The 15,456-nt window shown below is 44.6% G+C and overlaps 1 protein-coding gene across 1 annotated transcript in view; it reads left to right on the forward strand.

Annotated features, from left to right (window-relative positions):
- Positions 1–7,226: 7,226 nt before the first annotated feature.
- Positions 7,227–15,456, forward strand: part of JPH2 (junctophilin 2) — a gene marked incomplete at its 5' end in the record, with an annotated part of 63,570 nt that continues 55,340 nt past the window's right edge. The window contains one exon of the mRNA XM_082645313.1: positions 7,227–7,605. Coding sequence (XP_082501439.1) covers positions 7,227–7,605 — 379 coding nt within the window. The remainder of the gene's footprint in view (positions 7,606–15,456) is intronic.

Here is a 15,456-nt window from a genome sequence, read left to right on the forward strand (position 1 = left end):
GACATGGCACATGAAGTTTCTTATGTGAGAAGTGGCTTGGAGTGGGGCTGCTTCCGTTGGGGGAGGGGGTGTGATATTTGAAACTGCTGTGCGTCTTCTCTGTCTCCGGCATTTTAGTACATATGGCACGTTTCAGTCACTTGCAGTGTAGATCTCATACCTCAGTTTCAAACGTTCTGGATGGATATTATCTCTCTGTACTGCCCTCCTATCCTGGCAACCCCCAAAGAGAACTTTATACATGCCATATCCAGTATTTAATGGCCAACCAGCCCCGCGGTTCCCTCCAAAGTTGGGTAAAAAAATCTGTCCTCAGTGTCAGCTGGAGGATGAATCCCTTTCTTTTCCAGGTGGCTCCACAGTGAATTTTATGTATGCCATATAACTTAATTCAGACCATCCTAAGCATACTTATCAAATTTAGTGAAAATTTGTCCAGCCATTTTAACGTGTTAACAGAAAGTTTGTTTCACTTTTATTTCGATTACAAAATAGGTTTTACTCTTCACTAAAACATCCCACTAACTGTGGAGTTGATTCATGACAGTGGGGTTTGGGCTTCATAAATAGGTGATTTGTACTTGGGAGGGGTGGGAAGGGTATTTACTGGAAAAGCCCTGAACTTAAGTAGTGAGAGACCCCAGCTAGTTACTAGTTTAGTATGAATTTAGTAATATCTGAAGGCTCTGGTTGGAGCAAGAGAGCCTTGTCGTCACAGTGCTAGAAACTTAACAGTTTTCTTAATGCTAACAGAAGGTGCACTATTTCAAATAACTGAGGCAGAAGTTCTGAAACTGTTTGGTCTCAGGACTCTTACAAATTTGAGGATCTCAAAGAGCTCTTGTTTATGTGGGTTATATTTACCTGTGTTTACCATATTAGAAATTAAAACTAAGAACTTTTAAGACTGTTTATTTAAAAATATTGAAGAATCCACAAATCCATTTAAGTTAATATAAATAATATTTTTAATTGGAAAACAACTTTTCCAAAACAAATATTTAGTAAGAAGAGTGGCAGTGTTTTACATTTTTGCAAATCTCTTTAATGTTGGACTTAATGGAAAACAGCTATATTCTCATATTTGCTTCTGCAATCTCTTGTGATATCCCATGTCGTATGACCTCTGGAAAACTCTACACTTGTGAGCGAATGAGCATGAAAAAGACAAATGCTGTGTTAATATTATGAAAATAGTTTTGACTGCACAGATAACCCTGATGGAGTGGATTCCCGGACCACACTTTGAGAACCACTAATCCTAGGCTATTAGAGCTTCTGGTTGTAAAACTACCTACCTCCCCATCCCTGACCTCCACAACTAGTGTTTTGCTTCACCTTTTTTACTAGAGAGAAGTGGAGTAAATTGGGCTGAACATGTTACTTGAATGAAAATTATTCCTAAATCTCTTAAGTCCTTTTTAGTTTACTTATCAAACCAGTGATCTGGTTATTTACTTAATTCTGTATATTAACAGAACAGTCACCAGAGAATGATGAATCATGCACATTCCTTTTATACAAGGTTGTTAGGAGGGGTGTCAGGATTGAAAAGGACCAAGTTCCAATGGCCGAGTAACCTGTTGAAGAAATCCAAACTTGGATGAAAGCTTAGGCATTCCAGACTTGCAGGAAGGAGTTGTAAGCGTTTACATCTCAGTCAAAATCTTCCTCAAAACATGAATCTTGAAGCCCTCAGTTACTCTGCTCACACCCAGATGGGCCAGCTTTAGTGTGTCCCTGATTAGAACGTTTGACCTTTTGTGAGTGCAACTTATGGGACCAGTGTTTTTGTCAAATGCATCCTGGAAAATGGATTCAGATTGTGGCTTGAGGAATTTTTACCCTGATGTTTTGGAAGGTGGCATCCTGACATGTCCCTTTACTTAATAGCGTCATTGAACATTCATTCAACAAATATTTATCAAGTGCTGACAACACACCAGGCACACTATACTTATAGGTGCTGGGACTAGAACAACATCATGTCCTCAGTGCAGAAAATGTTACGGAGAGAGAAGGATTAGGAGATAGTAAGGGCTGGGACGAGGGGAGGGGGGGTTGCCATTTTAATTGGGGTGATCAGAGAAGCTTCTGTGAGGAGGTGACATTTGAGCAGAGACCTGAAGAAAGTGAGGGAGTGAGCCATGTGGATGTTTGGGGGAAGAGCATTCCTGGCAGAGGACAGCAAGGATATCTGTGGCTTGAAGCAGGCGAGGTCCAGAAGTGTGAGTTAGGGGCAGATGTGGTGGCCCTCAGAGGCCATTTTAAAGGCTTTGACTCCTGAAGAGATAGGGATCTTTTGAGGGGGTTTGGAGGAGAGGAGAGACATATCAGACTTGTCTTTCAGAAAGAGCACTGGCTGCTCTGTAGACTACGAGGGGAACCAGGAGAAGGACGGGAAGGAGGCCATCAGGAGGCTCCTGCAGTAGGCGGTGGTTTCTAGTGGTTCGGACACTTGGCCGTGCGGGAGAGAAGACGTATCCCGGGATTATTTTGAAGGTACGGCTGATGGATATAGGGTATGAGAGAAGGGTTGGTATTAAGGATGACTCCAAAGGTTTTAATACACTGGGAGTTGGCTGGAGGGGCAGATCTGGGAGGAGACCTTGGGAGTTTGGTTTTGATCTTCGCAAGTCTGAGATGCTCATGAGATACCATGTAGAGATGCTGAGTTGGAGGTTGGTTATGTGACTGAAGATCGAGAGAGGTACAGGGTGGAGATACAAAGTTAGGAGCCCTCAGGATGTGGGTGTTAATGAAAGCTCTGCAACTGAAGGAGATCACCTAGGAAGTAAATGCAGATAATCAGTCAGAGGACCAAACTCTGGGCCATTTCCAAGGTATAGAGATCAGGGGAGTGAGGAGGAAGCAGCAGAAGACTTGAGTGGGAGCAGCCAGTGAGGCAGGAGGAGAACCAAGAGACGAGCCCTAGAAGTCGAATGAAAAAGCGTCTCGAGAAGAGAGTGGTCAGTTGCCAAATAATGCGCAGAAGGGAAGATGAGGACACCCAGTATGTGCAGGTGCCAGGCATGCAAAGAGAAGCCAGAGTGCCAGGCAGGCACTTAGGAGGTGTTCATGTACTGTGTTTGTTTGTTTTTGGAATCAAGGTAATCTTTGCTTCAAACAGCTCATAGTTTGCGGGGAGGAGCCAGTATGTGGGAAGGCACATAACCCAGCCAGGTAACTTGTCTGGGAGGTGAGGCTTCTTCAGCTAAGTCTTTGATGGCTGAGAAGAAACTCAAGTGGATATCTGTGCATTTCTTCTCTCTCTTCTGGAGTTTCAGTTCCCTCCTCTCCACCTTCCCTAGGAAGCAGCCGTGCTTGAGAAGTTGAGAAAGAAATAGAGGAAGCAAGTGACTGCCCCCTCCGACCAAAGAACAGAACTAGGGAGTGAGAAAAACCCTGTGAAGAAGAGAGAATGGGATAGCTACCTATTAAAAACAGTTTAAAATTCGTCCCAAGACCATTCTGTTTGGTTTGAAGAACTTGGTTTTCCTAAGAAAAATCTGTTGTAATGCACATGTGGCCACAAGGGGTCTCCCTTTCCTTGAAACTCACTGGTTTAAAGGGAGATGCAAAAAGGGATGGCTGGTCACATAAGGCCAGTACAAAATTTGGCAAAGAATTTACTTAAACTTTAAAGAAATCAAAGTGTCCCTTTACCAATAACACAGTTTATCAGTTTAAAGAAGGAGAAACCACAGGGTAACGTTGAGTAAACATGTACTGGGAAGAGTAAGGAGTGCTTCAGTGTCAATGTACTTAATACTTAGGGGGTGATTCTTCCCTCTTTGGTGACTATTGTATTAATCATGATAGTTTGAAAAGCAACTTGTCATGTGACGATAATATTGATATTAGCTAACATTTATTAGGTGTTTAATCTGTTCTAAGCCTTTTTACAGCACTAACTCACATAATACTCACCCAGCCATATAAGGTAGGTACTATTATCCTTAATACTAAGAATCCTTTGAGATAGGTACTTTTACAGATGAAGAATTTGTGGCTTAAAGAAATTAACAATTTGTCCAAGGTCACACAGCTTGTGAGGGGCAGAACTGGGATCTGAACACAAATCTAACTCCACAACTATCTACCTGACACAGCCGATGGTAAGTGGATGCATGAGTTTGTACATCATTAAGAAACTGTTTCTTAATTTGAAAACATACAGTGGTTCTTTTTTTTTTTTTTTGTCTGTCCAGTTTTCCCAGCACTACTTGTTGAAGAGACTGTCTTTTCTCCATTGTGTATTCTTGCCTCTTTTGTCATAGATTAATCGATCATAGGTACGTAGGTTTATTTCTGGGCTCTCTGTTCTGTTGCATTGATCTATGTATCTGTTTTTGTGCCAGTACCACACTGTTTTGCTCACTGTAGCTTTGTAGTATAGTCCGAAGTCTGGGAGGGTTATACCTCCAGCTTTGTTCTTTTTCCTCAGGATTGCTTTGGCAATTCGGGCTCTTTTGCAGTTCCACATAAATTTTAGGATTATTTGCTCTAGTTCTGTGAAAAATCTCCTGGGTATATTGATAGGGATTGGACAAGATGACTTTTAAACCCCTCCCCATTTGTGTGTGGGGTTTTTATTTTATTTTATTTTATTTATTTATTTTTATACAGCAGGTTCTTATTAGTTATCTATTTTTTACATATTAGTGTATATATGTCAATCCCAATCTCCCAATTCATCCCCACCCCCCACTCCCCCCACAGTGGTCCTTAACCAGGGATGAGAGTCAGATTCATCTGAGGAGCTTTTAAAAAGAATGCAAGTGCCCAAGGCTTCTCCCAGGACAATCTAATTCAGTAGGTTGGAGATGGGGTGGGACTCTGGAATCTGTTCATGTTTTCAAGTTCTACAGGTGATTCTTACACGTACCCACCCTTGGTAGGGAACTACCATACGGAGCTGTATGGATGAACAGTGGCTACACTTATGCAGGCGGAACAGCTCACTAGAACACAGTAGCCACCAGCCTTAGAACAGGATTATGGTGATTTGGCTGGCATTTAACTACAAAGGGTATTGAACTCCCTCTGGCTTCCAGTTTGAGATGCTCTTTCCTCTCCCCTGGAGAGCAGAGCTGGAAAGAAACGTGTGATTTCCAAAGACCCATCAGAAGTGGCAACAGCAGAACTCTCTGGGGGCAGCACTGAGGTGCTCTCAGCTGTGAATTGTGCAAGCAGGCTGTCGGTCAACCCGCGGGGGGAGTGAGTCAAAACCCAGATGATACAGTCTTTATCTACTGCTTTTTGCTGCGTGTCAGCTTGGCAAAGAACCAGCAGTAGAGAGCTCTGAGGCTGGGTGTTTCTACCTGGGGGTGAAATGTGGGCAGAGAAGGGCTCTTTAAGACAGAGGGTTGTGAACGAGGAAGGAGCCAAGTGGTAAGAACCAGGATCAGCTGGGCTGAAGGGAGAGAGGCTTTTCTATCCATTCCTTAGACAAGAACACATCTTCTGCAGCGACTTTAAGTGGCCTAAGTCATTATGGGATTTGGAGTAGGACAGATTAGTCTGAAGTCAGATAATAATAGTTGAATGTTCTCAAGTCACTTCTGTGCTTGCTTTTTTGGTGATTTCTAGCCTCCTCCTCCCCCGTCTCACACACACACACACACACACACACACACACACACACACACACAGCTTCCTGTGCTTGGTGGCTCCTACCTTTCCCAGAATTACTCCATGTTCCTGGTAACCCTGGGCTCAGTTGGAATTTCCAGTCTTTAGCCTTGGCCACTGCCTCTCGTCATGGAGATTTATTTGTCCCTTTCACTGGATTTTGGTGGGAAACTGAGTGCTGGTCAGTCCCTTTGCTCTTGACCCTGCCCCAAGAGCTTTCTGAAGTCTGGCCTCCCAGGCTCTTAGGACAACACAGCAAAAGAGAGCTTGGAAAGGGAATTAAAAAAAAAAATCACGATCCTTGAGTATTTCTGAGGCGACCTCATTCCAATACAACCAGCAACACCGTGTCTCAGAACTAGAGAGAGGAGGGCAGTCTCCCTGCCCATCAGAAGAGAGAAAGGGAGTGATCCGTGACCCGTGCTTCTTGCACTGTGCTCTTTCCAGGGTTTTCCCAGGGTTGGGGGGAAGGGAGGGAATTTGGGGTCGTGCTAGACTCAGATTCGCTTTGCCTTCCCAACTCTTGTCTCCAGAACCTCACCTCTCTTCCTGACTTCTCTCCTCCACTCTCAAAGGCATATGTGAGCCCATGCCCCGTTCCCTTCTCTCTAGGTCACCAGATTCCTTTATGGGGTTGGCAGTGGTGCTATCTATAATAGCCCCAGGTCCTGCAGGGGCATGTGAGTGGTGCTGGGGCTGAGATTTGCTAACTTCTATGCTCTGGGGGATTCTAAGTGCTCCGGGACCGGGTGTCCTGCTGGTCTTCCTCTCCTCTCCCTGCCTGCAGACTCAGGGGACCAGGAAGGTGGAAGGGAGCTCTTACCCAAGAGAAGAAAAGCCACCAAATCTCCCCAGCTGCCCACGCTTAGTTCTCAGCTTCCCGTCCTCATCCCTCCAACCACTCCCTGAGTCTGAAGCGCTAGCCCAGTTTCAAATACCCCTCCCACTTTGAAGGAGGCTGGGCCGGCCAGGGGGTTATTTTGGGAGCAGCTTCTGAGCTCCAATGGCCTTGTTAGGGCAACACTGACCTTTCCATCCCAGGAGGAGGGCAGGATTGGAGAGGGGCGGGGCAGGGGTGGGGGAATCACAGCCCTGCACACCCACCGGGGGTGGAGGAGAAGGGGGCCAGCGGGCTGCAGGAATTCAGCCTCTGGCTGGGGGTTGTCACCGAGGGGGAATTTCTCCTCTTTGAAAACGGACTGGGGACCCCTCCACCCCACCCCTTTCACTGCACTTCTTAAAGGGATCACACCGTTTTTCCTTTGACTCCATGGAAGCCAGGTTTGGGACACTCCGTGGACACTTTGAACCTCTCCTTCCCACTTCCTTCCCAGCTGGCAGCCTTCCTCTGGCTGAGTGAGTGGGGGCCTCCCAGGCATGGCACTGACCAGCCGACCCAGTGCTGACTTGGCTCCTGGGTTCCTTCAGCCTCGGGTGGCATCTTGCTTACCCCCTCCAGGGGCGCAGTGAGTCCGGGGCGGGGGTGGGGGGGGCAGCCCTGAGCTGCTTGCAGAGAGTCGCTGGCACCACCACCCCCATTGCCCTCTCCCCCGAAGCTGGAGGACGGTGAGGTGGTCAGGGGCTACGATGAGATGAGCGGGGGCCGCTTTGACTTTGATGATGGCGGGGCGTACTGCGGGGGCTGGGAGGGGGGAAAGGCCCACGGGCACGGACTGTGCACGGGCCCCAAGGGCCAGGGCGAATACTCGGGCTCCTGGAACTTTGGCTTTGAAGTGGCGGGTGTGTATACCTGGCCCAGCGGAAACACCTTCGAGGGATACTGGAGCCAGGGCAAGCGGCATGGGCTGGGCATAGAGACCAAGGGACGTTGGCTGTACAAGGGCGAGTGGACGCATGGCTTCAAGGGACGCTACGGAACCCGGCAGAGCAGCAGCAGCGGTGCCAAGTATGAGGGCACTTGGAACAATGGCCTGCAGGACGGCTACGGCACGGAGACCTATGCAGATGGAGGTGAGCCTGGCCTGGGGCCTGCGGACCTGGGGGAGGGGCCAGGCAGGGTGAGGAAGACGGGTGGAGGGTGGGAAGATCCAGGGGCAGTACAGCACCAAATCAGAGGTGCCAGGATGTTATCTGCTGTGTGGCTTCGGGCAAGCGGCTCCGCCTCTGTCTGCATCCATTTCCTTGTTAGTAAAGTGGGGTCAATAACGGAGCTATTGAGAGGATTGGCAGAAGTGCTTCTAATGCAAGGCCTGCCATAGAAATACACATTCAGTAAGACACTACTGCGACTGTTGCATGCTGGGTGTACCATCAGATGTGGACTATGCTCCAGAAGAATTGGTGTCTAATGTCAACTTTGCCATGAAAATTATTTTCAATCAATAGATCATGAAGTGTTCATTCATTCATTCATCCATCCATCCCCCCACCTACTCACCCATCCACCCACATATCCATTCATCCATCTATCCACCCACTCATCCATTCATCCATCCATCCACCCATTTATCTGTTCTTCCAACCATTCATCTATCTATCCATCCACCCATTCATCCGTCCACATATCCATTCATCCATCCATCCACCCAGTTATCCATCCATCCATCCATCCATCCATTTATCTGTTCTTCCAGTCATTCATCCATCCACCCATTTGTCCATCCATCCATCCATCCACCCATCCATCCAAGCATCCTTTCATTCAGTGCATATTCCTGAAGTACCACCTATTCACCAGGCACTGTAAAAAGGGTTCGATATACAGAGGAACAAGATACATTCCATGGGTTCAAAGATAGGCTTGTGGACAAACAATTATACACAAGTATTCACAGAGTGCTGTGGCAGAAAAGAGAAGTTAGATTTGAGGAGGTCAGGGGATGCTTTCGAGGAGGTGACATCTGAGCTGAACCTTGACGGGAAAATTATGTTTGAGAGGCAGATAGAGAATGGCCTCAGGTGCAGGATGGGCTCCTGACTGGGCTACCAACTGGTGAATGTCTGGTGAGGGCCCGCCCTCGAATGCATCTGGATGTTAACAGGTTGTGTCCCTGGAGTTTCTATGGCACTATGGCGGCCACGCAAGCCTGGCTGGAATTGAACAAAATCTGGCTCCACGTTTCCTAATTTGGTGACCTTGAGCAGTTTGCGGAACCTCTGCAATTCAGTGCAGTTAAGTTCACCAGATGTTTATGCCGGGCACTACACTACACACTGGGGACAAGCAGAGAGCAAGCTTCAGATTCTCCAGTTACCAGATGGAGATAATCCTTGCATGCTTGCTGGACATCAGTGACCCATGAAAAGTGGTGCAAGTACGCATGTACCGAAAGATCCTTCCTGTTTCCCCTCCCCAAACCACGGTTTGTGTGTGTTGGGGGCCTGGATGTGAGTCGCAGGGACACACATTTCTGGGAAACTAGAGGCCGATGTCCCAATATGTCTAAAACGGGGGAAACCCATTCATTCATTCATGGATCACCAACTATGTGTCAGGCACCCTCCCACAGCGAGTCCTAGGGGCCAGGGCAGTGAGCAAGCAAAGTCCTCAGGGACTTCCCTGTCTAGTGAAGAAGACAGAAATAAACTGGAAAACAAACATATATGCAATTTCCAGAAGTTACTAGTGTTATGAAAAAAATAGCAGAGAAGGAAGAGGGTGATGTTTTTGGATGGGGGGTTCCTGAGAAGTAGGGTGGAGAGGACTAGAGAGGGAGGGAAGACCCCAGGCAGAGGGAATGGCGACTGCAAAGGCCCTGAGGTAGGACCGGGCTTGGCACGGGTGAGGAGATACAAGAACACTGGAGCGGCGGGCTCCGCGTGAATGAGGGGAACAGGCCAGGCTGATGGGGCTGCCGCTGGAGTTGCAGGCGTGGGCCAGGTCACATAGACTTGCAGGGCCTTGGGTTTTAGCCTACGTGTGTCCAGGAGCCTAGAAACGTGCGTCATCGGAAGGCCTGCCTCCCTGGTTTGTCAGAAGCCCAGACTCTCCTCCAGAATGAGACAGCCCCACATCCAGGGCGCCTGGAAACCTCATAGATCCTCTCCCACGAGTGCAACCCTCCAAAATTAGATGTGGCCACTGCTTCGGAAAATCTCTTTAATCAACCTGTCATCAGTTCTCCCAGGGGTTGTTAAGGACCTGCCCTTTGCCCCATCCTGGACAGTGTTGAGGGGAATGTGGACAAATAAGATCCTGTGATTAGGTACCATTGGGAGTCAGGCAACCCTGGATTATTACCCTCCCCCTATCGTATTATTTGATCTCTTGGAGCTTTAGTTTCCTCATCCCTAAAATGGTTTTATACTAATCTCTCCTAAGATTTCTCATGCGATAAATGTGTAGTGGCCATTATTACTATTAACTATCATCCATTCATTCAATAAATATTTACTGAGTGATTATTAGGAAGCCAGTGCTACACTACACTGGGTGGGTGGTGGGTGGGTGGTGAGGAGAGTGTAGAAATGAGCAGGATGGGAAAGGTCCCTGCCTTCCAGAGAATCTAAGAAAAAATTGTGTTGGGTGCCAAGCAGGGATGTGCCAGGGACTAAGGGAGCAAGAAGCAGGCAGCTAACCAGACTGAGGCAATCAGGGAGGCTTCCTGGAATAAGTGGCAAGTGGAGCTCTGAAGTACCAGAATGAACCAGGTGACAAGGGTGGAGGACGCGTGCTCCAGGTGGAGAGAACAGTGTACAAAGACTCTGAGGTCCAAAGCTTGCCATCCAGCAGATATCAAGCTGAAACTTTCATCTTATCCCCAGTTTTGAGAAGTACTGAGCTAAGCGATAATATGTCCCCTTTCCTCCACTCCCTACCTTACCTTGCAGTCCAATGTTACAGGTGTCTGCCTGCTCCAAACCAAAGGAAAGAGTAGATTTCCAAACTGGAGATGTTGACTCATTAGCAAAATCAATTTATTGGATCATGACCTGCATTTTAAAAAATGAAAGAATAGGGCCTCCCTGGTGGCGCAGTGGTTGAGAGTCCGCCTGCCGATGCAGGGGATACGGGTTCGTGCCCCGGTCTGGGAGGATCCCATATGCCGCGGAGCGGCTGGGCCCGTGAGCCATGGCCGCTGGGCCTGCGCGTCCGGAGCCTGTGCTCCGCAACGGGAGAGGCCACAACAGTGAGAGGCCCGCATACCGCAAAAAAAAAAAAAAAAAAAAAAAAGAAAGAATAGAATAGAACAGAACAGAACAGAAAATATCAAAGTGTTTCATAGAGAATGAGATAAAGTATTGTTTCCTGAAATGTTTGTTCAGTTGGAGATATATGTATATATATATACATATATGGATATATGTATATATATTGTGTGTGTATTAAAACATCTGTTTCTACATTGATGACTACTGTCTACTAATATCTCCACACAAAGTACTTAATCAAGAATAAAAGATAGCCCTTTAAATTAAATTCAACAATATAGAAAATTTGCACATTATTATTTTTTTGATTTCATGGTAGATTAATAAATTATTCATCATGGGCAAAAAAATGTGGTTATGTGTGTGTCATGACTCAAACATATATATTTTTTACTGCAGGTCACGGTCAAAAAAGTATGAATATCACTGTTCTAAAGTGACTTGACCTGGCATCTTCATGGAAGCCTCTGCCACTCCTAAATCCACAGACCTTCTCTCTTCCCCATGCTTGTTGCTTTGGCTACAAGTTAAGCTCCAATTCTTTGGTGGGAAGGGTAAGGTGGTCAAGGCAAAGGAGCTCCAGCCTCCCAAACTCTGCCCTAAGCCTCCTGGCACCCCTCCCCCGCCTATAGCCCCACATTCCTCCCCTGGCCATATATAGCAAAGCTAAAAATAGCTGCTGACTTAAAAGCCCAAAGCCAGCATACACCCGGTCCTTAAGTAGTAACGTGCTGCCTGGCGGTTTCCACAGACTCCAGGACTAGAAGGGCCACTAGTGATCTTTGCTTTCCTCGGATCTTGGCCTGGGCCTGAGCCTTGGCCTCAGAGGCCCATAAATGGCCTGAAACTGCAGGCAAGATGTGTGCATATGTGCGTGGACTATCTGTGTTTTTCTGGGAGATATTTCCTCAAAGAGCCATCAGATTCTCCAAGTAATCTGGTGCTCAGATCAATTCCAGAACCATGGGTCTAGTGCAGTAAGCCCCTCCCCAAAATGTGCAGTAGGAAAAATCAAGCCCAAGGTTGCCTTTTTTTCATGAAGTTAATAATAATAATAGTTAACATTTTTGGAGTAGGAATGATGTGCCAGGTGCTGATCTTGGTACGTGGCATGTGTTGTGTTATTTAAACTTTCACAGTAACCTTACGGAGAAGTACTATTGTTACCCCTCTTTTATAGAAGAGGAAACTGAGACAGATAGTAAATATTCTCTCATGGTCCTCTAGCTGAGAAGAGGCAGAGATGGAATTTGATCGTTGCAAGTGATAATTAAATATTTTATACATATTATGAATCAGTATTTTAATAAATGACAGACAACTATACAAAATAATCAGGACTGGCTACATAATTTGGGGGACACAGTGCAAAATGAAAATGTGGGCCCCTTCTTCAAAATCAGTAAGAATTTCAAGATGGTGACAAGAGAGCATTAAGCCAAGTTCAGGACCCTTCTGAGCAGAGTCCTGTGTGACTAAACGCCCGTGAAGCTGTCCCTGACAGTAGTAACAATGGTCTTGACCATTTGTTGAGTGTTTACTAGTTTTTATCAGGCTCTGCGACAATAGTAATAACTGTCTCCACCATTTACAGAGTCTTTACTAGTCTTTATCTCTCAGGCTCTGTGCTAAGAATCGTACATTCATTATATTAGTGAGGTTTATTTTTTATTTTTCCTTAACATAATTTTTTATATATATATTTTATTAGTTATCTATTTTATACATATTAGTGTATACATGTCAATCCCAATCTCCCAGTTCATCCCACCACCACCCCACCCTCCCACCCCCGCTTTCCCCCCTTGGTGTCCACGTGTTTGTTCTCTACATCTGTGTCTCTATTTCTGCCCTGCAAACCGGTTCATCTGTACCATTTTTCTAGATTCTACATATATGCATTAATATATGATATTTGGTTTTCTCTTTCTGACTTACTTCACTCTGTATGACAGACTCTAGGTCCATCTGCGTCTCCACAAATGACCTAATTTCATTCCTTTTTATGGCTGAGTAATATTCCATTGTATATATGTACCACATCTTCTTTATCCATTCGTCTGTTGATGGGCATTTAGGTTGCTTCCACGACCTGGCTATTGTAAACAGTGCTGCAATGAACACTGGGGTGCATGTGTCTTTTTGAATTATGGTTTTCTCTGGGTATATGCCCAGTAGTGGGTCTTTTAAAAAAATATTTATTGGGGTATAGTTGATTTATAATGTTGTGTTAGTTTTAGGTGTACAGCAAAGTGAATCAGTTACACATATACATATATCCACATTTTTTTTTAAAGATTCCTTTCCCATATAGTCCATTACAGACTATACATAATCTGTAATACAGAGTACTGAGTAGAGTTCCCTGTGCTTTACAGCAGGTTCTTATTAGTTATCTATTTTATATATAGTAGTGTGTATATGTCAATCCCAGTCTCCCAATTTATTATTGAGGCTTCTTAACAACTCTCTCATCTACTACACTAGCAGCTTTCAAATTTTTATAACTACAACCCACCTTAAGATATGTATTTCCCATTGTAATTCTATGCACACACACAAAAAAACATAAAACTGAAGCAAATCATCATGAAACAATATTTCTCTTCCTATATGCTGTACTTGCTATTTTCTCTTTTATGAGATATTATTGATAGAATTATTGTTCTCTCTTGTTGAGAGAATTAAATGATGCACTGATATACATAAAATACTTAGAACAGTGTTAGGCATGTGGTTAGTGCTCTTATTATTATTATTACATACTGAAAAAATGATATTTTAAAGTATGAGACCTGGGTCAGAAATGCAACCTCCTATGCTCTGGATACAGATTTCTTTATCCTTCCCAAAGCTGATGACTTAAGCTCATTTTAGCCCAATTGACTCTGAACATGGGAGCTAAATGAATTTGCCAGGCTAGAGACCTGAGTAATACCTGATGTCACATTATCTGGGCCTGTGATATGTGTTCCTTGAACCAACTTAACCTCCATATTTCTTTACATATTTGCTCCGCAAAGGAATATCGTTTCTATTGATCTATGTGTCTATCTTTGTGCCAATATCACACTGCCTTGGTTAGTGGAGCTTTAAAACAAGTTTTTAAATCAGAGTAAATCCTCCAACTTTGCTCTCCTTGTTCAAGACCCTTTCGATTATTCTAGATCATTTCCATTTCTATATATATGATAAAATCAGGTTGTCAATTTCTACTAAAAAAGCCTGATGGAAATTTGATTAAAAATGCATTTGATGGATTATGCTGAAGTATATTCAGCACAACTTCACAATTAAGATAAGCATAAGAACCAAAGGCAATTTGTAAAGAAGTGACTGTATTATCTCTTCACTAGAGAATTTTAGAGACCCATCCATATAGGTCTATGGTAACTGTCTTGTTGCTTTTTAAATTCTCTTTTTCCATTTTCTTGGATCCTAGTTAGTTTTCTAACAATTTGCTGCATTGTTCATACTGATGCATTCATTACATTCATTTACTGTATGATTATGAGTAAAATCATTACAGAAAAAATGCATTTGATCTACACATCAATTTGGAGAGAATGGACATCTGAACAGCAGTGAGCCTTCCAATCATGGACATGGTATATATCCCTATTTATTTAGGTTTAATTTTGTTCGGCAAAGTTTTAGAGTTTTCAATGTCTTGCACTTTTTTTTTTTTTGGTAAAATTAACAAGTATTTTACTTTTATATGATATTATAAATGGCATTTTAAATTTCATTGTTCCAATTGTTCACTGCTTTTTCAATCCTTTCACCTTGCTAAATTAATTTCTTAGTTTTGGTGGGATTTTTTTGGGGGGGGGTTGTTTTTCAGATTTAAAAAGAATGTCTTTTAATTTAGAATTTCTTGATTGCTATTAAAACTGAAGTGTAGAAGTCTTAAGAGAATCTGATGGGACTAAAGGAAGCCTGTGTTACTTAAACACTTGGGGCTTAGAGTAGCCAGATCTGGGTCCAAATCCCAGTGGGGCCACTTCTTAATTCTACACACATAAGCATATCATGTGAGCTCTTTCACCTTCCATTTCCTTTTTCCATTAGGGATGTCAAAATCTCCCTCAAAATGTGATTGAAACAATGAAATGAGATAATACATAAAAAGGACTTAGGATGCCTGGCACAGAGGAAATGCTGAAACATATATTCTCTTTTCTGTGTTTCTTTCACAGTCCAAAGGGCGAACTAATTCAGGATGTCCTGAACCACAGCTGCCTCCGTTTGGGGAAGAATATTTCAGTACAAAACCTAGCTTTTGATTTTGGAGCACTTAATAAGCCAAGACTTTGCTTAGTTCTGCCTTGGGTCCTGCCAGTGTAGATGGAACCCAAGTCAGGCATGATTCCATTTCGAATGTAGAATCAGCATAATGTAACCTCATCTTGAAAATCTCATGTCCCAGTTCACAGCCAGGGGTCAGCATGATAGTCGTCTGGGCCTGCTGTCACAGCAGCTTCTTGGCATTTATCCGGGACCCCAGGGGAGCACAGTGGACCCTCAGTAAGACAGGGAAGTGGATGTCACTAGTCCTCCTCTCTGCAGCCTTGTTTTCTGGGATGCATGTGTCCAGTGGGCCAAATCTCCCCAGACGTACCCCTGTCCAAGGCCAGGCCCTTGGCATTCATCGAGCTGGCTTGCTTCCAGGGCCTGCTAATTTCATGTCCCCAGCAGCTGTTGCCTGGA

Source organism: Mesoplodon mirus (assembly GCF_964341445.2).
Source record: "Mesoplodon mirus genome assembly, chromosome: 15".
In the NCBI taxonomy this organism is placed as follows: domain Eukaryota; kingdom Metazoa; phylum Chordata; class Mammalia; order Artiodactyla; family Ziphiidae; genus Mesoplodon; species Mesoplodon mirus.